This window comes from Manis pentadactyla, chromosome 11 (genome assembly GCF_030020395.1).
Source record: "Manis pentadactyla isolate mManPen7 chromosome 11, mManPen7.hap1, whole genome shotgun sequence".
Classification (NCBI taxonomy): Eukaryota; Metazoa; Chordata; class Mammalia; order Pholidota; family Manidae; genus Manis; species Manis pentadactyla.
The window spans coordinates 93,895,208-93,922,912 of NC_080029.1; the positions used below are offsets into that span (position 1 = coordinate 93,895,208).

The 27,705-nt window shown below is 32.3% G+C and overlaps 1 protein-coding gene across 3 annotated transcripts in view; it reads left to right on the top strand.

Annotated features, from left to right (window-relative positions):
* CTDSPL2 (CTD small phosphatase like 2) overlaps positions 1 to 27,705 on the top strand; it is an 82,640-nt gene extending 54,935 nt beyond the window's left edge. For 2 of the 3 annotated variants that reach the window (XM_036905386.2, XM_036905387.2), the window contains exons 5-13: positions 1,869 to 2,081; positions 4,704 to 4,782; positions 5,075 to 5,186; positions 7,588 to 7,674; positions 16,121 to 16,183; positions 16,288 to 16,367; positions 19,370 to 19,496; positions 20,823 to 20,918; positions 22,837 to 27,705. In XM_036905386.2, the coding sequence (XP_036761281.1) occupies positions 1,869 to 2,081; positions 4,704 to 4,782; positions 5,075 to 5,186; positions 7,588 to 7,674; positions 16,121 to 16,183; positions 16,288 to 16,367; positions 19,370 to 19,496; positions 20,823 to 20,918; positions 22,837 to 22,902 (923 nt within the window). In that variant the 3' untranslated portion in view covers positions 22,903 to 27,705. The remainder of the gene's footprint in view (positions 1 to 1,868; positions 2,082 to 4,703; positions 4,783 to 5,074; positions 5,187 to 7,587; positions 7,675 to 16,120; positions 16,184 to 16,287; positions 16,368 to 19,369; positions 19,497 to 20,822; positions 20,919 to 22,836) is intronic. The other variant, XM_036905385.2, reaches the window with a different exon arrangement.

Below are 27,705 nucleotides of genomic sequence, written 5' to 3' on the forward strand. Positions count from 1 at the left end.
TTAAAACAAACATGGTAAGATTTGAGCTTCATCCTTTTATGATGGATGAGAGTGGAAAGACAAGGGAGTAAGGACACTGAGGCTGCTGGTTTGAAAGTGGTTTAAGTGATATACCATGAAGTCTAACATCTGTAGATGAGAAGGGTGGTGAAGAAGCCACTGAGGGATGTGTTTGGAATAAAAGAGACAGGACTTTACCAAACATGGTCAAATGTAATATGAGTATGAAATAGATAATTAGAAGATTAGGAGGTTGTGGTAGGGATATTTGAATTTTAGGTTTCAATCATTGACATCACCTGTAATAACTGGAGAGACGTTTAATAGAGTTGTAAACTGGTAGCTCATTGTTAAATTCCTCTGTGCTTGAGAGAAGATGCAATAGATGGTAGATGACAGCAGAGGGCATAAGCGCAGAATTACATAGTCAGGCAACATCAGTCTTAAAGGAGCCACACTAGTAAACCAATGATTAGGTAGCAGCAACAGAGATAAATGAATTCTGTTTCTGTTAGTACATTGAGTATGGGAGAATAAAGAGCTCTGAGGGAAGTGTATCAGGAAAGAGATGTTTTTTGGAAAGATGTTAAATTTAAAGCAGTGAGCGAGAAGGAGTATTTGGTGAAAAAGTTGAGAGGTGATTTTGTTGAAAATGACATTTGAAGGATTTAGTAAAGAAATGGAAAGACTTGGGTCATTCCATAGTGGAAGAATAATTGGGCAGCAGAGTCATCTAGGTGATGGCTGAGTATAATGAGGAAATTAACTTCAGTCTTTGTTATTGAGATGAAATTTTGTTACAGAGAAAGTATTCTTGTCTCTGAATAAAAGATTCACATTATTGGGGAATGATTAGCTCATTCTTAGATAAATACTTCTGGTTTAAAAACAGAAAATTACCACGGTGGCTAGGATGCTTAGTACTGGAAAGATCAGGAGCTGTTTTGAGGATAATAAATATGTAAATAAAATTCATTCAAGTATATATGTATCAATCATTCATTCATTCATATATAGTGCCTAGCACATAGTAGGCAATTACACATGATACTTGCTTTAATGAAAATATGTTCTGTAGGCAACAGTACCATATTAGATACTTCAAAGTTGCTAGAAGACTAGATCTTAAATGTTCTCACTAGGAAAAACAAATGACAATTATATGGCCAGATAGAGGTGTTAGCTAATGCTGGGTTGGTAATCATATTCAGTATATAATGTATTAAATCAGTATGTACATCTGAAACATATGTTATATATATATATATATCAATTATATCAAAAAATAAAGTTCTAGGTTATGACTTTTCTGACTCTTAAGTTTCTAAACTATTTGAACACTCTTAAAAAGTTTAAAAACTTTTCACAAATACTACTCTAGCTTATAATAGTATTTATTCCTCATTGTTTGAAATGTCTGGAAGAGACTCATTAAACAGTGGTATCCTTGGCTTTGTTTCTGTTACATTTAGTTTTTCTCAATATTGATGAGTTTTTAATTTTAATTTCTAATAGAAATATATCTGACATTGTATAAATTTAGGTTATACAGTATGATTTGATACACTTACATATTGTAATGTGATTGCCATTGTAGTGACGATTAACACCTCTATCACCTTAAATAATTATCCCTTCTTTAAATAGTGGTTGGAAAAATTAAGTTCTAAAAATAATAACTAAGTTCTATCTTTTAGCAAGTTTAAGGATTATAATAGAGTATTGTTGTCTGTGTTCACTGTACTGTACCTTAGATCTCTAGGGTTCATTTACTACTTGTACGTTTGTAGCCTTAAACAACATCTGTTCTTTCCCCTGGTCTCTTTTTTAAAAATGATGATTGTGAGTACACTAAATCATGATTTCAGGAACATCAGGATCCGATTCCCCAGGACAGGCTGTGGAAGCTGAAGAGATAGTAAAACAACTTGATATGGAACAGGTGGATGAGATCACTACCAGTACTACTACATCAACTAATGGAGCAGCTTACTCAAATCAATCAGTTCAAGTGAGGCCAACAATAAATAATGGTTTAGAAGAAGAAGGAACAGTTAATCCTGATATCCCACCTCTTACAGGTGAAGAAGATTCCTTTTCTTATGCATCTTCATGAATCATTTATAAAAATACTGTATTTCATATTTTTTCTTAAATAGGTGAATTAAATACTAAGTGTTTCTTCCTTGAAGTTAAGAAAATTAAAATTGGAAATAAAACTTTCTCCCCAAATCCAGTCAGAAAGAGCTTAGTACATAGGCATTTGTTAAGAGTATAGTTTGTTATAAGGAAGTAGAATGATGTTCTTCTCTTGAATTTAAGGGGAAAGTTTAAAAAATCATTGAAACAGCAGAAAACATTTAAAGAAAAATGCATACAATTGAAAAACTTCTATACAATGCAACCCAGTAATGCCAATATGGAGAAGCAGCATAATAGAGGAAAAATGTATTTTTAATTGGTCAGATAAAAGATTAATATCTATAATATTAAACATTGAATCTACCAAGCAAATCAGTATGGATTATGCATATAGTTTGTGAGTGGATAAAACTTGCAAATGAACCTACTGAGGACCTGTCATTCTATGCTGATTGCTTTGCCCAGTATTAAGTTAGTGAATGGTATAGACTAAGTCCAGGGCTCTTGGCTTTCTGTTCTGTATTTTTGTGCTGCTGTATAAACTTCGATATTTATTTTTTTCTGACAATTGTGAAGATGGAGAAGGGATGGTTTCCAGAGGGAAAACATAAGATTTATTCCAGTTGTCTCAACCATTCATTTATTCCCCTAACATTTACTGAACACATGTTTTTTGTAATGGGTACTGTTTATAAAGACAAGATAATGCTTCTTGACCCTCAAGAGTACATGATTTAATTGATAGGTCAAGTCTACACAAAAATTTCTGTACAGTGTGGTGAGTGCTGTTACAAATAAATGAACAAAATGATGAGGTGGCACATTGCAGTTACTCTGATTAGGAGGATCATGAGAGGATAGAAGTAAAATTTCTGCTGATCTTAAAAAAAGATGAGTATGAGTGACAAAAGTAATACTTCACCTTAACTTCAAGAATGTAGCCAGAGAATAAGAAATGAGACTGATTCTGCCATTTACTTAGCTGTGTGAATTTGAACAACTTCTTTAAGCTCTCTGAGAGTTTTCTTACCTTTAAAATGGTAGTAATAATTCAGTATTTTGAAGGATAAATGAGATGAAATATGAAAAATACTTAGCATGAAGGCACTCAGATACTACTTTCTTTTCCCCTTTCTCTGAAGTTAATAGGAATTTGAAACAAAAGTGACTGGAAGATAAGTTTTTCCATTATTCCTTTATGCTAATGAGCCATTATGGGCATAAAGTTGTTAGAAATGAACAATTCTGCTTTACATTTGTTGTCATTCATTGAACATACAGACTCTATTGACTCTGTTTCAGGAGGTATTAGTACATGACGATAGCAAAAAGGTTAGTTTTTGTCCTGAAAGACTATTATCTACCAATATTCTATTCCTATAGTCAGATTACAGCAGTTTTTATTGAGTTCCAGTATCTTAGTCCTTACAAACTACCATATGTTAGGTGGCATATAAAAAACAGAAATTTGTTTCTCAAAGTTCAGGAGGCTGGGAAATCCAAGATCAGAATGCCTGCAGATTCATTATTTGGTGAAGGCCTGCTTTCTGGTTCATAGCTGTGTTCTGTGTCTTCATGTGGCAGAAGCTCTGTGAGCTCTCTAGGGTCTCTTTTATAAGGACACTAATCTCATTCATGAGGGTTTCACCCTATGACCTAATAACCTCATGACCTCCCAAAGGCTCTACCTCTAATACCGTCACATAATACCATCACGTTTCTATGTATAAATTTTCAGAGGATACAAACATTTAGACTCTAGTCTTTTATCTCTGAAACAACCTGTTTAGCTTGTAACTTTTGTCCTCTCCTTGAATTTAAGTTATAATTATTATCTTAGAAAATTCCCAGCATAATTTATAAAGCTCTACCAATTGATAGCTCAAACATAGAATGAAATATATTGTGGAATATAGAATTGCTTCTTGATTACTTTTAAGTTGCCTATAAATTAGAAGTAAAATAATGGGTCTTCTAAAGCAGTGGTTTCTATATAGAGCAAAATTTAACTTTTTAATGAATAGCCTTGAGATTCCTGCAAAAAAGTACATAACATTTTTTCCTAAGTGTTCAAGGTACTCATGGACCTCTTAACAACTGTTCTTGGGTCTCAGGTTAAAAAACTACCTTTGGGTCTATTGTCAGCACACATAATTGACTGCCTATATGTATAAGACACTTTGTGAAGTATTACTGCTATAAAATCACCATATTTTTATGGTTATACACATAAACAGTATCCAGTTAGAAGCTGAATTTTTGTGGAGTGTGTTTATCTAGTAATAAGTAGTCAATTTTCTGTTAGCTGTTAGGGATTTTAATTCTGCAAGCTATGATCTATCTGGCCATTTTGTCAGTAATGGTAATTTTTTTCCATTAGATCTGGAGTTAGATCTATATGCTAATAAATTTGCATTTAAATACTGTTTAAAGATTATTTGGCTTATCTTTAAAATATACAAGATTTCAGGAATATCTTGTATAAAAGCAGTTAAAATACCTACTTCATGGAAGCATTAAGTGACTAGAAGTAACATTTTATTTTTCACTTTGTTAAATAGCACCAGTAACTCCAGATAGTGGTTATTCATCAGCCCATGCAGAGGCCACCTACGAAGAAGACTGGGAAGTATTTGACCCGTGAGTTTTGTTTTTGTTGTGTATCTTTCTCTCTTTGAACAGAATGAAAGTACATGTGTGGAGGAGTGGCTGAATGGTACATTGTAAAGGGCATGTGACATGTAGGTATTACTTTGAGTTACTGAAATACTAATCTGTAGATTATCAGTTTTATTTACATGTTTTAAAAGTTTAGTTTACTAAGTTAAATACACATTATTTAATTAAATATGTAAAGATGGGCTGAATTTAGTAGTGTTTTATATTTATAAAGTGTAGAAATGTTGAAATTTTCTTAAAATTTGATTTATAGCTATTATTTCATCAAACATGTTCCACCACTGACAGAAGAACAACTAAATAGGAAACCTGCTCTTCCACTGAAAACAAGAAGCACACCAGAATTCTCCCTAGTTTTAGACCTGGTAAGTTTATTATTTGTAAAGGTAGAGAAAATAAAGGAGTTAAATTCCTTTTTTAAAATGTTAGTCCAAAATACCGGAATGAATAGCCTTACACATTTACTATAAACATATCTTAGTTTTTATTTAAGCATATTCTAATGCCAGTGTCCTGAGTTCAGGCTTGTGTCAGGTACCCTTTGAAAATAAATTGGGCTTTTATTTTTGTATTGAATTAAATCTTCCCCCTATACTGAAACCTTTGTGATTTTTTTTTTTAATCTCCCAATAAAATCTAATTTTATTTCATACCTAGATGTCACCTTTTTCTTTTGATCAGGATCATGTTTCCCTGAAGGACCAAATATAATCTAGGTATCAGTGAGTTAACCTTATGCAAGACCATACCCCTTACCCTGTTCTTACTTTTGCATATTATCTAATTCCAGTAACTTTTTATTAAAAAGACTTTCAAAAGCATGATCTCTTAATGCTAACTAATGCAACCTTTAATATGTTCTCTTGGTGTGACTTAAACACTTATATTTTAGGGTTCCAGAAGAGCTTTGAAGACTGATTATTATACAGTATTGGAAAACATTGTATGACTTAGCTTTTGTTACTGGTACCTTATAATTGGAGATGTGGTTTTGTTCTCAAAAAAATTAACTTGAGGAAAAGCATACTATTTTTAAATTTTAACTAGCATGTATAGTTCTGTTTTGAGAGGTCTTGCCTACCCAGAGAGAGATTGAGACAGATATCCAGAAGTCCTAAGTATTTAAGATATTTATTAGAGGATAAGTACAAAGGAGAAGAAAAATTCCGGAGCTGATTATGAGTAGTTTAGATTTGATTTGCAAGTTAGTGGAGATACTGAAAAAAATTTTGCTAGATTTTTATGTTAGAAGTTAATGTGGTCATGATAGCAAGTTTAGCCATAAAAATTTTAATCCAATGTAGAAGATAAATGGAGAAGGAAAGATGAGAATTGGCTGGGCATAAATGAACGATTTTATAGAAGTGAATAAAGAATGATCAAAATGTAGTTAGGCTGTCAATGAAGAAGTATTAGAATTAGTTATGACTGGTTTAGAAAAGAATATCTGTTTTTAAGGTGCTAAGAGAATACCTCGAAATATGTAGTCTGATATGCTATTAGAAGAAAATGAGGCATATCTAGAGTACTTTTTTGCTCTTTGCCTCCCCAGAGTTTAACTTTAGGTTAAAAGAAGCACTCCTCCTAATAAGATGTAGACTCACACGGTATGAACATTTCTGTTTCATTTTAATTCATCTTGAATGCATTGAGCAACTTTTGGAGTTAATTATTTATAGCTTTACTTAAAAAAAAGGAAAGTGTCATTTACTACAAATGGAAACCTGTTTTTTAACCATTCAGGATTTGAGAAATATAAATAGTTGCACCTATCTGAGATTGAATGATCCTCAGTGAGAAAACAGGTTTTGGTAAGCACAGGTGACAAATCTTCATTGACTGCTACTTTAGTTAACAATGTTTATTATGTCTATGAAACATATTCAACAGGTAGTAAAACATCTTTTCTAAAATAAAATTCTTTTTTAAAGACTTAAGGATAAAGAGCTTTATGAATAGAATATATATGTTTTATTTTATTTTATTTATTTAACAATTATTGAATATGTGCTGTTTAGGAACTCTGAAAATAAAGCCATAAGTAAAACATAATCTCAGCCCTTTAAAAGAGTTCTTAATTTATTGAAAAAGGCAGGAGAGTGGTAAACAGTTAACTCCCCTATAAGGGAAAAGGTAGATATGCTTGTAATAGAAGCACAAGCAAAGTGTTTACATCCCAACAATGCCATACCATCTCCTGTTATTTAAACAAATGATGTAATTTTCATTCCCCTTACCTTTAAACACTCCTCTATTGATATTCTCGGTCTCCCTATCTACTTAGTATAATCCCTTGCATACTTCTAAATTCTATTCAGGTATATGTGTTTTTTAAGTAGATTCTAAACTTTCATTTGCTAAATGTTAAAAAAAATGTATTTTACTTAACAAAACTGGCAGCTGCAGAACTTGGAGCAGTGGTTCTCAAATTTGAGCATGCATTGGAGTCACCTGAAGGGCTTATTAAAAAAACATAGATTTCTGAGCTCCTCCTTTCACTTTCAGCTCAGTTTCTGAATGATCAGAAGTGGAGTTGGGGAATTTGTATTCTAACTACTTCCTAGATGATGCTGATTCTGCTTTGCTGGTCTAGAGACACACTTGAGTACCAGTGACTTAGAGAATTCTATCCCATACACAGTAATGTATGGTAAATGTAAAATTCCACATATGAATGGTATTTTAATAAATGTTTTTGGTGATCATGAATACCTATATTTGAAATTTAATATCTTGGTTCATTCAATATGTGCTTTTTATTTTAAGGATGAAACACTAGTACACTGTAGTCTAAATGAGCTAGAAGATGCAGCACTTACTTTTCCAGTTCTTTTCCAAGATGTCATTTATCAGGTAATTAAAAAAATTTTTTTAACTTGATTTTTGGCCTTTAGATAACATTCTGAACAAAGAAATCTTTTATAATTTTTTTGTGAAGTTTAATGTGTTTTTTCTAATGGATTTCACCAGTATGTTAATGATTTATTAACAAACATCATGCTAAATAATTATATAAAGCAACATTAATTTGTTTCCAAAAAAATGTGAACTTTTTTTACCCAGTGATCTCTGCTAGTTTCATAATCTGTTTGCCAGCAGGTGGAGGCAGGAGCACTGACAGATTCCCAAGAAGAAATTGCCAGGTTATGCCTGGTGTTTTTTGTTTTTTGTTTTTTTGTTTATTTTTCTTCCAAAATCTGATTAGTATAAAGAAAACTCATTTCCTTGTTGGTCATTTTTATTTCCTTTTGTAGTATATATGGTCTGTAGATTGTGGTTTGGTAGATCTGCTTTATACTAATCGTAGAATTTCAGTACACTTTTCTAGCTTTTGCTTTACTTAAAAATTTTAGGTAAAAGCATTTCTCCCTCATCTGTGTTGATGGGCATATAACAGTGCAAAATACTAGTATTTAAATTTCACTATGAATTTTTTATATTGGCCATAGTTCTTTATGTTTGAGATTATCCTATCATAAAATTTGAATTAATATATATGAACACACTTCGAAAATTGCTAAGTGCCTTTTGTGGTGGTGGTGGTGGTGATTTAACTAGCATTCCCTCTATACAAACCAGTTGTTGTAGGATTGGGAAAGGGTCAAGAAGTTGGTTGTCAAGAGGAAGCCAACCCAAGAATTAACTAAGTAAAGCCACAGAACATTTAACATGTGGATGATTAAGGGTTTTAATGGTTGTTTATGTGCTCTTAATAGGCAGTTATAATGTGGATATAGTTTTCTTGGCGCATGGTAGTTATTATCTCCTGGGAATCATAAAATTTCAGAGTTAAATAGAGTTTGTGGTTCAGGATCTACTTACTTATTTTGTAATAAGTCATAAGAGGATTTATTTTAGTAGTTGTCAGTTCTAGTTTAACTTAGGTATTGCACGTATGGTAATATCTGAATACCATATTCACTTCCTTTTATATAAACTGGCTTGAGTTCTGATACATAATCAGACAATGAGCAAAATATATCTTAAAAATAAGGCATTTTTAAGACTTTTGTATGACTTTTTAACTGGATATTATTTGGTTTAAGGTAAATTTTTTTCTTAAAAAGACATTTTCTGCCAAATAGGTTGTTCTAGTTTAGTCACTTCAAGGACAGGAGTCTTGTGGCAAAAAAATAGTTTAGCAGTGTCTTAGTTCTCTCATTTTAACTTGGTAACCTTGTTTTTTGTTCAAAATCGCACTTAAAAACAATGGCTTTCAGGCTTTGGATTTGGAAAGGAAAGCTGTTACTTGAAAAATACAAATAAATAATTATTTTGAGATGACCTCTTAAGCTTTGAGATTTGCAGTGTATTTCTTGCAAATGGTTTTGTTTATGTAATTTTAAATAGTGAAATAAGGAACTTGGAACGTAGGTGAGTTTGATTCATGAGCATTTCATTTCAGTGTGACCATAAAATTGACTTTTTTCTTAGCACTTCCACCATTTCTGCTTTAATTCTCTTCTTCATAAAGTTCTTATTATTTTCATTTGAATCTGGATAGCTGTCTTACTTTGAACAAAAGTCTTCTAGCAGTTTCATATGACTAGTATGAAAGCCGTATATGTACTGCATCTACCTCTCTAAAATTAAAACAACTCTTTTCCTTATATATTGAGATACACTTTCTGAAACTGAGAAACAATGATCTAGCCTAAATCAGGAGCAGTGAGCAGAAGTTTTAGTCTTGCAAGTTATAGAGGTGATTGCGTTGTAATATTATGATTAGTACATCATGTACTGAGTTTATAGTGGCTTTTCAGTAAATTTTTGAGGATGTCCATAGTTAATATTGGGTACATTCCTTTGGATTTCTGGTTTTGGCATAACCATTCCGTCTGCTTTTTAAAAAATAACTTTGAAGAAATCTTGGGTTAGGGTTCCCCCAGTTTTCAGACCAACAAGCTCCCTTTAAACAGGGAATGATGTCTTTTAAACTTTCAGTGGTGTTGTCTCCATCTACTGGCAAAGAAGAAATATACACAAGGGTCTGAGATGATCTAAGAGATTTTGGAGAAACCACATTATTAGGTAAGATGTAACTTACATATTTAACCACTACAATATAATGTGGCCCACTTAAAGATAGAAACCTGTAAAATACTGTATATACTCTTTAAAAAATAATTTATTGAGGTGAAATTCACAACATAAAATTAACCATTTTTCATTGAACAGTTCCATAGCATTTATCTATGTACTCTTGAATACGTCCATTCCATAGCATTTATGTATATACTTTCAAAAATAAAATGGTAATGTTAAGGTGGGATCAAATTGTTCATCTGAATCAGGGCCTGATAAAGTGTCCTCTTGGGACTTACTTTGCTTTCTTTTGTGGTAAGTTTGTTATGGTCGACCTCTATCTAATTTTAATTGTATTTGTTATTTCTCTTCCTTTCAAAGCAATTTAAAGTGTAAGTTGTTTTACATATGTTTTAGTAATCATCTATATCGGGCTGGCAAACTTTTTCCTATAAAGGGCTAAACGTTACCATTTTTGGGTTTGCAGTCTCTGTTGCAACTACTTTTTCTGCCACTGTAGCTTGAAAATAGCCATAGCCAGCACATAATTGAATAAGTGTGGCTGTAAAACTTTATTTACAAAACTTAATTTACAAAAATCAGTGATGGTTTGGATTTGACCCACTGGTAATCCAGATGGTTTGCTGACCCTTGGTAATAACTATGAGAGTATATACAGTAAATTTACATACTCAAATTATAAGTGGAAGCAAGTAATCAAATATTCATCAAAATTCTTGTTCATATGTAGAAAAATTTAAAGCTAGATCCACTATAATCTGGTTGTGGGCTTTCTTAGTTTTTTTCACATGAAAGTTGGAGGGAAATTTAAGGTGGCTACTACTCACATTTAAAGATTGCCTGACTTCATGGTATATACTCTTCTTTGATAAGTAGTACTTAGTTTAGTTAATGCAAGTCTTAGAATTTATGAGCAGGTAGATTATTCAAGTCTCAATTTAGTAACTTACATGTATTTGAATTCCATTTTTCTAGGAGATAAAAAAGCCTCATAGATCCAACTCAAAATTTGATAATTGTTAGTACTGACACTGTATGGATAGTTTGTGTATGTGGAGAAAAAGTCATTTGAAGGAAGAACTAAGTTTTTAAAGTGAGGGTATGGCACTCACAAGCAAAGTATATAGATTTTTGTTTGAATGGGTCTTTTTCTCCCCTAATATTGGTAGCTTTTCCAGAAATTGTTTTATAATTAGTTATTGGGAAGACAAATATATTCATAGAATGGTGCAGATGCATTTGATATCTGGAAAAACAAATGCATGATCAGTTCCAGTGCACATGTTTTATCTTTGTATTTAGCTTATATTGACACATTGTCAGGAAATCCATCTCGTGGTGTTACTCAGTTAAGAGGTCTCCACTGTATTTAGTTTCTGTTCCTGCAGATCCACCAATTCAAGACCCTAGGTCATCTCACTCCCTCTTCCATCCAGAAGATGACTTCTATCCACAAGCAGGACTGAATCAAAAGACAGATTTTTCACTTAGATCTTGAGCTGAACCACCTCCTCAATGACCTTCCTCTATCTCCATCAAGAACTGGAGCTCAGTTTTTGAAGATGTAATAGAACTACTCAGCCCAAACGTGGCTAATTGACGACAAAAAGAAGATGCCTCATATGTTTCACCACAGTGCAGCCAAACGTAACTGTGTTGTCCAACTCCTCATTCTGTAAAGTATTGCAGGGGCATCTGATTTTTGACTCTCTTCACCAATAAGACTTTAGCCAGTCAGTGGCTTTCTGAAGATCAGTAAAATCAACAAACTTTGGGTCAGCTGTCCAGAAATCAGATTGGGGTAAGCACTCAAGGAGAGATAGGATCCCATAGGGAACTACTTTCTAAAGGATGCTTTGTTTTATTAGTAAAGGTTGCTTTTGTGGGAAAAGTTGGGGGGAGAGTGGGCGGGAAACCCTGTGTTTAGCAAAGCTCAGCCTCTTTCCCTTATTATAGTTGTTTGTTTTCTTGAGAACCTAATAGCCTAGGATAATTGTCAGAATATTTTATATCACAGAACAAGAGAAATAGAGGGTCAGTGGTTCTATCTCCTTTCTACAGTCTTTTCTAGAAAAGTCAGCGTTATTTTTGCTTCTTGAAGAAAAAAAATCAAGTGAAGGATTTTGTAGTAAACATCTAATCATTTTTCCTTCTCTCAAGCTCCAACTTAAATTGATACTAACCAAGAGGCATTTTTTGACCTTATTAATAAAACATAATTTTGTTGTACAAAAGTAATATGTATATTTGTGCCTTAAGTAAAACATTTGGGATTGTAGACACCTAAGTATTAAGGGTAAAAGTGATATTGTAGCTGGTAGAGAACAGTATTTTGATAACTATAGGTAAATGCTAAAAATAATTTTAAAAGTAACTTTCTCATCATTCGTAAGTATAGTCATTGGTACTAATTTTTCATCATAAGTATCTGTTATTTTTAGGTAAAAGAAAGATATAGCTGAAACCTATAGTTAACTATTTCTCAAAGATAAGAAAATGTGTTTCATGGGGAATTTTTTGTGTTCCTTCTAAATGCATCTTAAAATTAGGAGTAGTTCATTTAAAAAATACGTGGAAAGTTCTTGGTCAACAGTTGAAAGTGTTCTGCAAATTTAGGAGAATGACAGTTTGATTATTAAGCATATTAAATTGGAGGCTTGAAAGTTTAGAATTCGTTTTTAAAAGCAGTATTTTTATTTTACTAAAATGGCCCCTTTTTTGCTTTTAAAATGATTATTTTAATATAAACATATCAATAGTTTACATATAATGTGTATGCACATTTAAATACAAAATTGGTGGCCAATTTTTACTTGAAAATTACTCTTCATTGCTAACTTTGAACAGTATAAATAAATAAAGCTTCACTTTATCCCACTTGGACTCTATAAGAAAATTTCTTTTCAAATTTATTTATTAAGGATTTTTGAAAAATATGTTAGGGTCATATTGTCTGTGTTTAAAACAATCTAGACTTATTTTTCCTAAAAAGATACACATGTAAGAATTTTTTTATTCTTAATCACTTGCCCACAAATTGAAACTGCTTTGGGTGTTTTCTTTCCTTCTTTAAAATTTTTTTATTTTTATTTTGGGGGTCATGTTGTTATAATTATCCATGATATTAGATAAAGGTTTGGTAAACTTTTACTCAGTATATATAACTTGACATTGCATACTTGGACGTGAATTTGAGTTTAGGCAGACTATATCAGAAAATATTTAAAGCGACTTGTAACTGGATTGCTATTTTAATGACAACTTTTATTAAATCTAGTTCTTTTACCCATTTATGGCCTATTAAGATTACACGATTATAGTACATTCTTATTGTCTAAATACCAAACAAAGTATAGGCTGATGGTCAGGTATTGTTTATATCAAGTAGTGTTAATGTACTGCCCAATGTAATGTTATTTTTCTGTTACATATACATTGTTCTTCTATGTAAAATCTTAATTTTGGTAAAATTAGGCCACAATAGATTTTAAAAGGTTAGTTCCATTATCACTATTTTGCAGTAGTACATTTATTTTTAAATTTTTGCATAATGAAGATACTCATAAATCTCTATCTTTGGGTAATAATTTAATTTAAGACATGTCTTTGGGTATGGTATTTTTATATGTAGTTATTTCTTACTATAGCATTATAGATTATTTTTAAACTTCTTTTTTCAGAATATATTTGGTTTAGTGATAATGTGTAGTGTAGATAGAATAATTGCTGTATATTTGGAGGAACATATGTATACCAGAGTGAAATGAATCTTTTGGCCTAATCTTATATTTGGGCAACTACATTGTTTTGAAGAAGGTGGTTGGTGAAATACCAAGTAGAGAAAGAATGTAGAAAATAGGAAGTAGGCAGCTGAGGGCAGGAATCTTTGTTATGAGAAAGTCAGAAGGAAAGTGGAGTTAAGAGCCTCTGGAATAGAGTTTGAAGCATTTGGAGGCACGCCTATGTGTGCATCTGTATGTTTGTGTATTTCTGTGACCTAACACAATAAAGATTGTAATCTCTTTGAATCATACACACCTTACAGTTGTTGTTTGTTTGTTTCCTATTGGACAATACTTAGTGCTTCTTGACTTCCATAAACTTCTGATTTAAAGTATCCTTCCAAATGACTTAGATCCTTGTGTCCTTATTTTTCGTGCTGAGATTTCTATTTCTGTTTTTCTTTCTGAGATTTTGCCTTTGCAGCACATGGCAGAACCCCATGTTGTCCCAATCCCAAACCTGCTCACTGTAACTTTTTACCTTTCTATATTCGTGTGTTAGTTTTCAGAGGAAGCAATCCTACATTACAGAGACACTACTTACGTTGCAAGTGATAACTGGGGATATTGAAAACATTTATAAAATACAAAATGAAATGGTTATTAAATGCATGTAAGTGATCGATTTTCTTAGCAGCAAGCAAAAGGGTCTTATGATTCATAGTTTATCACCCTCCTTGAGATGAGGTAATCGGAAAAAAAAAAGATTTGACAGAATTGAGGATTTTTTCTTAACCATCACAAATCTATTTTTAAAAGACCATAGTGAATTAAAAGTGGTTTTGCCAGTGAAGGTCATAATATATCTAAAATGTGTTTCTTGGATTACCAAAAAAATAATGTCTGTGTCATTTTCAGCCAAGGCCATAAAATATACCAGGTGTTTCAGGATGAAAATGTTAAAATTAACTAGAAGAGCAACTTGAAATTTTTTGTGCCCCCATCCTAAAGAATAGTGATTGGATACTGAGGATTTGCTTATCTTTATTTGCTAGGGGTAGAGGCTTACTTCATTTTTGATTAGCCAAGATAAAATGCCCACTTGAATTAAAGACATTTATCATTCTAGCCTGGAGTAGGAATAATAGCCAAAGCAATCCTGAGAAGGAAGAATAAAACACAAGTGACCAGTTTTTAAGGAAATTCAGTAGTTATCCTTGTGTAGTCATGTAGGCTTGCCTCTTTTTATCTCTAGTCCTTAATTTCAGGCAGTCTTATTTCACTTGTTCAACAGATTTTTATCAAGTACTTTCTATATATTTAATATTATCTTATACCTTTTGGGCTTTGGATGTTACAAAGTTGGTAGAATCTACCTACCTACCTAGAATTCTTTGCATAATTTTCCTGTTCTGCCCTAAAACATTTACAGAACTAGATTTTTATCTTGAGGGCATTTTTGTGTGGATGTACGTTGATGACAGAATTAAACTCCATGAAGCCTAGATTTTAAATTTGTTGTCACCAGTTCTTTGTTTTTTAAATATGAAGCCACTGAATCTGGTGCACATGTGTTCTATAAATATTTGTTCATAGTATTTGAGGTTAATAGTCATGTTTGAGCAGAGTACAAACTTTTCTTTTATAAAATTTTGTCACAAAATGAATACAATTTAAAGGAGTCAAAAATCTTTTGTAGATCAGTTTTAGTAGTTGCTCATGGCTTATATTCCTGTGCTTTTGAATACTGGAATATATTAGAAGAGATACATTAAGTATAGGCAAAAGAACAGACAGAAATAAGAAAATAATGTGCATAAGGCAGTTCTTTGGGTACTGTAGTCCTTTCTGATATTACCAGTACATTTTGATAACAACTGATTTGACTATTTTATTTTCAATCTGAGATAGTTTGATAGTGCTAATTTAGATGCCACTTCTGAATCAGTAAATGTAGAACAAGATTAATTTCTGAAAAATTCCAGTTATTTAAACCCACCAATCCAGACATCTCTTTCTTGAACATTATTTACCTTAACAAGTGTAAAGTAAAGGTATTCTTAGCAGGTGGTTGCAGAGAAAAAATTCTGAGTAATTATTGAAGAAGGTCATTGGGACAGGTCAGCTAGAGGTGGACACACAGCCTGCCTAATAATTGGATGGATGCTACCTGGCTGGAAGATGGAGCTGATTGGTGGATCAAAATCTCACTGGGAAACCTTCCATTTTTAGTTTAAATGTCTAATAAAATTATACTCCATGAAGCACTATTATATTGTATGCTGCTATTTAACCATTAAAAAGTGAAATTGATCACCAGTGATTATTATTACCCTACCAAAAGATTGTTTTAAGTGGTTTTTGGTATATGAAGTAAATTTGGTAGAGTTGTACTTTGTAAATTTTTCTATTACTTTAAAATACAACTTTTTACTTATAATATATCCAAAGTTAGAATAAAACTTATCTTATAAAGAAGTTGTTCTGTTTTAGATGTTTATTTGCTGAAGTCTATTTTTGTATTTCTTCAGGTTTACGTGAGATTAAGACCGTTCTTCAGGGAATTCCTGGAACGGATGTCTCAGATGTATGAGGTAAACATGCTTAAGTTAACTACATAAGTATTTTTATTTTATTCAATACAGTACCCATATTTAGATCATGTATAATGATTACTTCTTTTCCCCTGAATTTGTAGATCATTCTTTTTACTGCTTCTAAGAAGGTGTATGCAGACAAGTTACTGAACATACTAGACCCTAAAAAGCAACTGGTCAGGTAAATTTAATTAAGAAATAGTGGAAATGTCTGTCACACTGATTATGAAATTACTATGATTCTATTTAATTTTGATGGCCATTTTCAGTCGGCTGCATATTTAGAGATTTGTTGTTAAATGGTGAATATAAATTTTTTAAGCCCCCAAACTCTTTAAGAGTTCCTAATGATAAAACTCCAGACAGACGTTCTTTAAAGGATACAAAGATCAAATGCATTCACTGTTACATCTGTATCCTCACTTATTTTGGGATTGGGGGGAGATTGGGGATTATGTGGAAGTTTTCGCTGTGTGCATGTTTTCACTTCCTTATTATGTCTCTGAGATAATGCATGTTATGTCACCTTTTCAATGGCATAAATAAAAGTTGATTTTACCAGAAAGGATCAAAATAAATTCTTTTGCTTATTTCAAGAGCAAATTTCTCTTCCATGGAAAGAAAATGTTACATGAATCTAATTGGAAATTGCATTTGGTTTAGTCATTCAGGTTATCCTGATCTGGACTTAGTTCCTTGTGTGTCTTCTTAGCTAACAGATGCAGTGTGTTCCTGGTTAGGTGGGAGTGCCTTGGGTGATTTTAATATATTTGAAAATTAGCTCCATTATTTCCTTCAACTAAAGTGAGATACTTAGACTGCAGCAATGTTGCTGCATCCTCTTAGGTTGAAAGTGAATCTCTGAGTTTTTGACCAAGAGCTGAGAGAGGTGCCATAAAAATTTATAAACGCTTTAATATCTGGGTATTCATTTTCTTGAATACTTTGTCCCCACATTCTTAGTGGAAAATCCTCAATCTTAATTTCTGTTAATAGTACTTTTATTATCAAGTGGTTGCAACTATGCTGTAAGACTTTTCCTAATGTCCCCGTTTAGGAGATTTCTTTATAAATAGAACTGTGATTTTTTTTTTTAATCTAAAGGATAAAAATTGTCTTTGTAGTCAGTTTCCACTTTTTCTTCCATATAAGCAAGCTTCAGACCCACAAATGAAAATGACATTTCCCATTCATAAAAATATAATTTTTGCTCATTTTACCTAACTTTATAAAAGTATACAAATAGTTTTGCTTGGATGACTTCATTCATTCTGAAGATTTCTATCATCACCTCCAATGTTCTAGGGAACAATGATGAGCAACACAAGCTTCCTTTTGGAGCTTTCATTTTACTGGGGGACAAATCACAGTCATGGAATTATAATGTTATAAATTAACACCCATGTTTTAAACTAGTTTTTGTAAAATCTGCACATTCGGGAGTTTAAATTTATTTTATCTCGTATTTTGAAAAACTTAAAAACAGGAAAAACTTTTGAACAGTATATAGAATTCATTAGAGTGCCCTAGGAAGTTAGTGACAAGGCAGACTTAGAAATTTCTATGATCTCTGAATCCCATGAGTCCAAATGGAAATTTGATGACTGGCTAAAGTAGTTTCTTTCTAAAGCTGCAGATACTCAGGTTTCTGAGTAACTGTAGGGTTTGGGTAGAATTTAATTGTTAGCATCCACATATGTTTTCAGTTGTCTCAGGCAAGTTTGCTGTGGGAAGAGCTATCAGTAGTGACTTGCATATAGATGATATACTTGCTTCTCCAATTTCCTCACCTAAATATTTATACAAATTAAATAGGGAATCCTACTTAGGCCCCAATAGGACTTAAATACTTAGTCTGGTCTAATTTTTTTCAAAGTAGGACCATCTTTAAATCTTTACAGGTAGATGATCATTTGATTAATTAACAGTATTCTTTAAAGTAAGGAGAGAGAGAACTGTGTATACTGCATTTTCTCTAGTTGTAAAATTCCTCCTCTTTGCCATCACCATTGACTCTGACATTTTTAAGGTTTTGAGTTTGTTTTTTGTTGTTGTTAGAGCTATAACAGATTTTGTTGGTAGAAAAATGCCTTTCTTGAAATTGCATAATTAAAAATTGAGATATGAGTAGGCCATAGCTCCTGGAAAATTGTTCAGTGGGATTAAGACACAAGGAAGCCAAACTACCAAATTATTAATATATGCAAATGGAGTATTTCAAGGTGATCTCTATCAGTTAATAGTAATATTCAGGGACTAGTACAATATTTTGAGGGTTAAATGGAGATTTTATAGAATTACAGTTTATAAGTATTATAAAACCTTTAATAGCTTTTTAAAATGATATAACACTTTTCAATTAAGTATTATTGGTGAAATGTGAGTTTACATTTGTAATACTTAAATCTGAATTTACCACTTCATTCAGTCCTTGTTTTTCAAATGATCATACACACACTCACACCAAATTAAAAGAAAGATGGGTGTTTGGGAAAAGTTGAAATGATGGAATGTTTTGGCCTCCATGCCTTTTCTCAAAAACTATTAAGGGAAACTAAAAACATTTTTTTAAATGCCAACACAGAAACATTCCTTCTTATATTTTCTATTCTGGCATGTACAGGGATAGGGAGGCTGTATGGTCTTCTGGTTAGAGCAAAGGACTGGGAGCCAGGAGGATCCTGGGTTCCAATGCGGGGCTAACCACTGACTTACTGTGTGACCTTGGGCAAGTCACTTGACCTCCTTGTGCCTCAGTCAACCATCTGGAAAATTGGTTAAAAAGCAGGACCTCGCTGACAACCAGATGCTGCATCTGAACTGAGCTTTCCTGGGTAAATAAATTACAAAAACAATTTACAGAGTTTTTAATCCCTCTTTATAATTTAATATAACATTTTGGGATAAACCGAAGTTCTTTAAGGCATGGTAATATTTGGTTGTAAGGTTTCAATAATTGCTAAGAATTTTCATAGTGAAACTATAGCCCAAAGCTTAGGCCCTCATTGTATTTGAATTTCCTTTGAGAGAGAAGATAATAAGGCTTAACTTGTAAAGCCTCTATGGGTATGTGTATGTGTATATGTTTAAGTATATGTTGTACTTTTTAGACCTTTTATTTATTTTTATTTATTTTTATTTTTATCATTTATTTAGTTAACTTAATTTTATTTTTATGTTTAGGCACCGACTTTTCCGGGAACATTGTGTTTGTGTACAAGGAAACTATATAAAGGACTTAAATATTCTTGGAAGAGATCTTTCCAAAACTATAATAATTGACAACTCACCACAAGCCTTTGCATATCAGGTAGGAAGAGAGTTGCTAAACAAACTCAGTTTGAAAAAAAATAAAGTAAAATGAGGACAAATGCTGCCAAACAGAATATAGTGTGAGAAAAATTTTCACTGGTAAAATTTCCATTTAATGTCAGCTTTTAGAATTAGAAATGCCAAATTGCTGTATTCCTTGTGGAAAAATATTGTTTAAATGAAGTAAAACAGAAAATCTGAGTAGTAAATCTAAATAAGAAGGGGCTCCAAGATATGCATGATTTAATACCGTTCTTATCACTTGTTGAATAGTAATAATAATTGTGAACATGTTTGAGAATTACAATAGCTTAACTATGTGCTTCTGATCTATTTAATATGATATTCTGAAATACTTTCTTAAGGTAATTTTGTCCATATATTTGTAACCCTCTATTAATGATTTTTTGAAATATAACTTCAACTAGAGATAAGCCATCCTTGCAAGATATAGTTTATATTATGAATATGTTAATATGCATCTGAGATTTCTTTTATAATAAATCAGTGCTGCATGGGATCGTAGAAAGTGGGTTGGGTGTGAATGAAACAAGATTTGCCCTTAACTTCTGTTTCAAGTGTCCATAGTAAAAAGTAAAAAAGAAAAAAAGGGAAAGACCATGTCTGGTATTTAAACATGTTCAACTTACATCACTATCATTTGCCTGCATTTTGAAATAAGTTTTTAAGAATATTATCTTGGTTCCTAGATAAAATCAGTTTTTCTCTATCTCAAACACAATGTTTTACATAAATATTAAAGATATTTTGCCCTAGAGATTTCTTACCAGAAAACAAATATTTTTCATTATTGTATTTAGACTCTTCAGTGAAATACCATTGTGTCAGTTTGTTATGTTCCTACTATGTTTCAGGTTATCCTGCTACTTTTGGGGAGTAAAACAATGAAAGGGACATGGTCCTGTATAAAAGTATACTGTATGCTTTTTGATAGTGGTCTCTGTTTACATCAGCAGTGCTCCTTCATTCACAATGCTTAGCATTGACTAATAGTAACTATTTCCTGAATCAATAAAGAATGTTTTTAGTTACATTAATACAAAGTTTGTTAATGGATCTTTCAAGTTTAGTTTGATATACACTGAGAAATTACACTGAAAAACCAGTTAGGCTTCTTTTTATTCCTTGACATCTGTCTCTTGCACTACTGAGTTGTCAAAGAACATGACAAGCATAAACCAATGGCTTTCCTTTTTCAAAGGAACTTACAGATGAGTGTTTACTTAAATCTCTTATTTTTTTTTAAGCTTTTCCAAAGTAGGCAAAATTTAAATAAAAAGAATTTAATTATTTATCATTTTAGCTATCTAATGGAATCCCTATAGAAAGCTGGTTTATGGATAAAAATGACAATGAACTCCTAAAATTGATTCCATTTCTGGAGAAGCTTGTAGAACTGGTAAGTGTATCTTATAATTTATCTTTTTCTGTTTTTGTTGCCTCAACTCTATTGAAATAAATCTTTTTAATTGCTATATATGTGCTGATTTTTTTAAAGTCAGCGTGGTGGGAGATTAAGCAAAGATTGAAAAGGATTATAAGCATTTTCTAACCTTGTAAATTAAAATTATGCTTATCAGATTTAAAAACTTGTAAATTGAATGTTTTTATTTCACTGAGCTTCCCCTTGCAACTCACTAACTAGTGGTGTTAAATTTGTTTCATTTCGTTTTCATAGTTCAGGTGTAGATTTCATGCTTATGCTGCTGAAACTTTATTCTGGAATTTTGTTTTTTTTCCCCTGTATCCATGGATTAATTTTAAAACTAACAAATAAAGTAGAATTCAGTGACTTAATACTTTCACCTTTCTTTTAGTTTGGCCTTATGGCATAATTGTTCTTACAAAATTAAAACTTTAATGACAGTTTGGGTTTTTACATTTTTTATATTGAGGTTCATACAATAAAATGCACAGATTGTAGTGTACAGCTTGGTGAATTTTGACTTGTGTATACACTTACGTAACCATCACTCAGATCAAAATATCAAACATTTTTGCTTTTTTTTCTCCCTTCCTACCCGTTGCCCTATAGCAACCATGTCTGTTTTTTGTGTTTATGAGTTCATTTATGTTTTTTGTTTTTTAGATTCCACATATAGTGAAATCATATGGTATTTGTCTTTCCCATATCTGACTTACCTCACTGAGCATAATACCCTCTAGTCCATCTGTGTTGTTGCAAATGGCAGGATTTCTTTTTTTAATGGCTGAATAATATTCCATTGCGTATATGTACCACATCTTTTTTTTTGAAGTATCATTGATATACAATCTTAGATTGGTTTCAGATGTACAACACAGTGGTTCAGTAGTTACCCAATCAATATTAAATCCTCACCTCCTCTAATGCAGTTACTGTCAACATAGAAAGATGTTACAGAATCATTGACTTGTGTTCTCTGTCCTATACTATCATCCCCGTTACCAACTTGTATTGTCATTGCAAATTATTGTGATCCTTTATCAACCTCCCCCTTGGTAACCACTAGTCACTTCTCAGTGTCTGTGAGTCTACTGCTGTTTTGTTCCTTCTGTTTTGCTTTGTTTCTGTATTGCACAAGTGAAATCATATGGTATTTGTCATTCTCTGTTGTCTTTCTGGCTTATTTCACTGAGCATAATACCCTCTAGATCCATCCATGTTGTTGCAAATGGCAGGATTTCTTTTCTTTTTATGGCTGAATAATACTCCATTGTGTATATATACCACATCTTCTTTATCCATTCATCTATTTATAGACACTTAGGTTGCTTCCGTATTTTGGCTATTGTAAGTAATGTGATAAACATAGGAGTGCATATATCTTTTCTGATTAGTGATTTTGCTCTATTTGGGTAAATTCCCAAAAGAGGAAATGCTGGATCATATGGTATTTCTAGTTTTAGTTTTTTGGAAACCTCCATATTGCTTTTCAAAATGGCTGCAATTTGTAATTCCACCGCAGTGTAGGAGGGTTCCCTTTTCTCTGTATCCTTGCCAATACATGTTATTTCTTGTGCTGATATTAGTCCTTCTGACTGGTGTGTGTGAGGTGATACATCATTGTGGTTTTGATTAATTTCACCTGATTAGTGATGTTGAACATCTTTTCATGTTAGTGTCTGTTTGGCCATCTGTAATGTCTAGGTTTCTTTAATCTAAATTTTATTCTAAGTTAACTTTCTGTGTAGTATCTTTGTATTTGACAAACAGAATAATCTAAGTTGTAAAATAAATAGTGGTATGTTTTTTCTGCAAAATAAGAGTGTTCATAATTTATGAAAAATCATCTCTTTGCAATTATATTGGTTTTAATGTCTTTTTCTCCACACAGAACGAAGATGTTCGACCTCACATCAGAGACAGATTTCGCTTGCATGATTTGCTGCCCCCAGATTAAGTACAAAGACTTGTCAGATCACTGAAGGGGGAGAGAATGCAGGACCCTTTTGGACTAAAACAAAAACATTGCCATTACTGTTGAAATTTTGCATTTTTGTACCCCGTCTTGCTTTTCTTATCTTTGGTGCCCAATAATAATCAAGGGTTACAGAAAGAGACTATATCTCAGATTGAATACATACAGTAGGTAGGCTAAAACAGAAGAGTCTTTAGAACTAGTGCAACTCCAGTGAAATTTTTTTATGTACAGGACATCTGCAGTTTATAAAGAATTCTGTTTCTGCCACCAGCAGTTTGACCTGTAGTCACACAGGATTTTATGATAATAACAGAGATGAAAATGGACTTTTATTTTCTCTCTGTTTGGTGCTCTAAGTGGGTTTGTAGCCACTTTTCTGTTACTTTAAGATTCTCATTTCAACAGGAATGGCCAGTAAAAGTTGTTTTATTTTTCCTGTTAAGGTTTATAACCTTTTTACATTTTTTGACCTGTATTAGATTAGAATTTCATTATGCATTCCTTTTAGTTGAGGCGCTTCATAGTTTTCTGGAAATAGTCAATTTTTAGTTTTTTATTACACATTTGAATGGCCGTTTTCCTGCTTTGTCTGCCTGCATATTGTATATTTGTTTAAATATATTCTCTACTTTTAGTCCATGTAAGTTTCATTTAGAAAGACATGCATTTATATTTTGTTTATGTAATATTCTACTGTAGGTGAAATCTTTTAAAAAATCAAGAGACTGGGTAGACAAGAATATATGAATGACTAATATTCAAAAGATTTAAACCATTGTGATGGCATGTGTTTCCAAATGGTAATATCTTGCAATGGCACACAGATTTAATAGATAAAGGTATACCTCAGACTTCACTGTGCTCACCAATCTTTGAGGAGAATGAGTTTGGTCACCTGTTGGGCTTGATTTGGTTACTGATGCCTTCGGTTTTCTCCAGGAATGAAGTATTCAGCACAGTGACTCAGTATTTTTAGTTATTCTGCATGGGCTGGTAGTACCTCTGTTATGCTCTCGGTTACAATCAACTTAAAACTGTGTAACAGTCTTGGTACCTTTCAGTAGCTATGCATAATCCTGTGGCACAGTAAACTCCCAAGCCACCAGTGCAGTTAATGTGCCCTCATAGTGGTTTTCTATGCTATATGAAAATAGTCTTCAAGCCTTGGTTCTCTAATGCAGCTACCACAAGAGGTTGATATTTTTATAGTGGTGTGTAATCTCCTTTTCGGGAGGCTTTTTATGGAAGGTAGAATTGTAAAAGTTAATATGCTTTGCCTCAACTGCATTAACATGCCATAGGCTCAGACTGTTTTTGTGTAAAGGATGTCAAAGAACGGCACTTTTTCTAAAGAGAAGTTTGATATTTTGTATGCTTGTTAAGAAAGTACAGTATTGGAAATTAAAGGTGGACAACTGATAATTGAGGAGTATGTCACTTAATTTTTTATGTATATTACCTGTTTACTTGTACAACTTATTGTACAAATTACATGCAGCTTCATTTTCAAATGAATCCTTAAAATAAGGAAATCTTTTTAGAAAACATTTAATTTTTGTATTTTTGATTTTAAAGGCATGAGTTATGTCAATTTTCGGTGTATTAATGAAGATTTTAACTTTTCATCAGGTTGAGTGTTTTTCTTACTATATTATCTGTTGTGTATGTAGTTAGCATATTGTGTCACTGAACTGTTTAAAAATCTAGCATGTAGAGCAAGCCTGTTTTGTGGAAAATCCTTATTCATTAAAAAATAATCATGGCAGATTTTCTGCAAAGAAAAAAAAGCAAAAGCATTTGCAATTCAGAATACTGTTTTCTTTTGGTTTTGTTTTCATTTTAATTTAAAGAAAGGTATTTTGCTTGCAGGAAAAAGTACTACAGATTCATTTTAATGAGAATCTTTGAAATGTATTTATCTTTAGGACATCTGGGCATCTTTATGCTGTTTGTCTTCTGTCTTTCTTGAAATAAAATGTACATATGTTACCTTTACATATGCTCTTCTCAAAATTGTGAACCTAGTTAATATTTCTCCTTGCTCCCTTTTTATGCTCAAATAGCAAAACCCAAAACCTATACAAGATCTGATATTCCAGTGTACATTATAATTGCTGAAAGCTCTTCTGATTAAATACAGTCTCAAAGGGCTTTCCCGTAACTGAAGGGAAATGTAAGCACCTATACCAATGTGCCTGTTGGGCACTTTAAGTAAACACCAACTATAACTGTATGTTATTAATGGTAAAGCTGTTTTCAGTCCTGTTCTAGGAGAGTTCCTTTAAGTCAACTGACAAGTAGGCAATTAAGCATAATAAGGTTCTGTAAATAAACTAAGGGAAATTTTATATGGCCTGAGAAAATTTTAGACCAGTTTTCATAAATTTTTCATTACTTGATTTGAGTCATTTTATGTTTGTTAATACATAATTTAAAATTTTCAAAAATGACAGTTATCCAGCTTCCTCCCACCTTAATATGATGCTTTATCTTCTCATTACCCCTTGCTTTTATCTGTTGGTAGACGTTACCTTAAACACTTCCATGTAGTTAAGCGGAGGTGTAATTTTATTGAGATGTGCCCAGTCCCTTCAGTTCACCCACGAAATACTCTTAAAGACACTAGTAAGTACAGGGGATGGATACCTGATAAGATGCAGCAAAAGTGACCTACCTATATATACATTACAGCTCTGCAGTACATACTGTAATTGTGGTATTTCCAGTGATAAATGTCTGACTTTTAAGACATCGTTTTAAATATGTGTATTGTCAGGATGTTTTAATCAGTTGTGTTTTTTAATTCCATGTAATATATGTAGCCCTGATCAGATTTATATCACCATATTTCTCCTTGGGTCTTAAAAAATAATTACCAATTTGAAACCATAAATTGTTTTATATTAGCTAGTATGTGTATTTATTTACCTGATGGCTTTAACATGTTTCCCAAATTTTGGGGGAGATTTGTTGAAAACATTGTAACTTCTATAAATGGCTATTTTCTTATAACTGTCAGTGAAAATGGATGTGTACATTGTTTTTTATATTTCTCTGCTTTTTCTTGTTTGTTTTTGTTTCTTGTTTTTTAGGGTTAAACAATGTTTTTTTTTAAGTTGTCTTTGGCCAGTGACTTTCTCAGCTAGTTAATTGCATTCAACCTTCTAAAGAAGTTCGTTTTTTTCATTGTTTTGTACAGTCGACTTGCCTGAAAAAAAAGAGAGATTTCATCTCATCAGTGAAGACAGCATTTCATTATTCCTACAAATCTTTACAGCGAGCACAGAATTCTTCATAAGGACCAGGTCTCCTCCACATCTTGTGTCAATCACATAAAGCTGAAATGTAAAGGACACTGAAGCCTTCATTAAATGTACTAACATGATGGTGTTATATACACATCATTAGCTAGTTAAGGTTTTCTGACCTGACTTCTCTTTGTCTTCCTAGGTATTTATTTGTTACCTCTTTTCATCATTTGTATCTAAATTAACTTAGTTAAATGTTACCCACTTAATAACTATGCCAAGCAACTAGGGAAGAATGTTTATTTTATTTCCCCTTATAGGGGAAGAGTGGACTGGGAGCAAAAATGTATGGGCCAAAAGGCCTTAGGCTGTCATTCATTCACTTTGTTCCTCATGAACTATACTGAGTATTTTCTCAGAGCTGATGTGCTTGATGATGTCATTATTTTTCATGTCTTCCCCTGAGTTGAAAGCCTGCTAGGAACCTGTATAAAATACATTTAAAGTTTTCAAAATAACCATAAAACTCAGTATCTTATATTTAAATGCCACTTAAATTATTATTGGAATCCAAGTCTCACTCATTAGGATACATTTTTATAAAATGTTTCTCTGTATCTTGAATTGAAATTGCTTGCCCAGAGGCAAGAGTTCTGGAGGATATAATGAATGCATTTTGAGAAAATTTTTTAAAGGGGATAAGATAGCAACAACTTTATACTTAGTTACTTAATGATTGTTTTGATATTAGTTAATATTATAAAGTACATCTGTGGTTCTCAAACCTGCTTATTAGAATTACTCTGAGGGTCTTTTGAAATAAAGATTTCTGAGGCCTAGCCCCTGCAGAAATGTCCCACAGGAACAAGAGTGGCCCTAAGAGTTCTGTGTTGTATTTTAAAAGTTCTCCAAGTAATTCTAATAGCAAGGTTTGGGAAACCACTGTTTTAAATAATGTGACAGTGGCTTGAGAGTAGGCAACAAAATAAAAGTTTACCAGACATCTCTTTGTGGTAGAGTTTTCTTTTTCTAAACTGGGACCAGATTTCACAGAACTTATTCAAGATACATAGAGGAATGATGAAGATTGAGGCTACTGCTCATTATCATTCTTGTCTTTCATATTTTTTAAGAGTTTGCATTTCTAGCAATTGGAATAGTTGATCATATACATAGCTGAAGGACATCCCTGAATGAGACCATTATATATACTAACTGTAAAATACTCCACTATTTTTTTATTTTATAAATCTTTGTAGAATAAGCAATGAAATACTACTTTCATCTTTTGAAATGAGATTTTTCAAGGTCCTTTTGGCATTAAGGTAGGGGGGAATTAATATTCTCTCTGCATTTATTCCATATGAATCAGTATAAAGTCATGGACATTTAAAAATCTCAATTTAATTTCTACATATTTACTATGCAGTATAGCGGTGAACAAGTAATCTAGAGTTAGTTTTCTCATCTTCAAATGCCCTGATCACCCTACCTCACAGGGTTGTTGTGGGGATAAATAAAACTTTTATGGAAG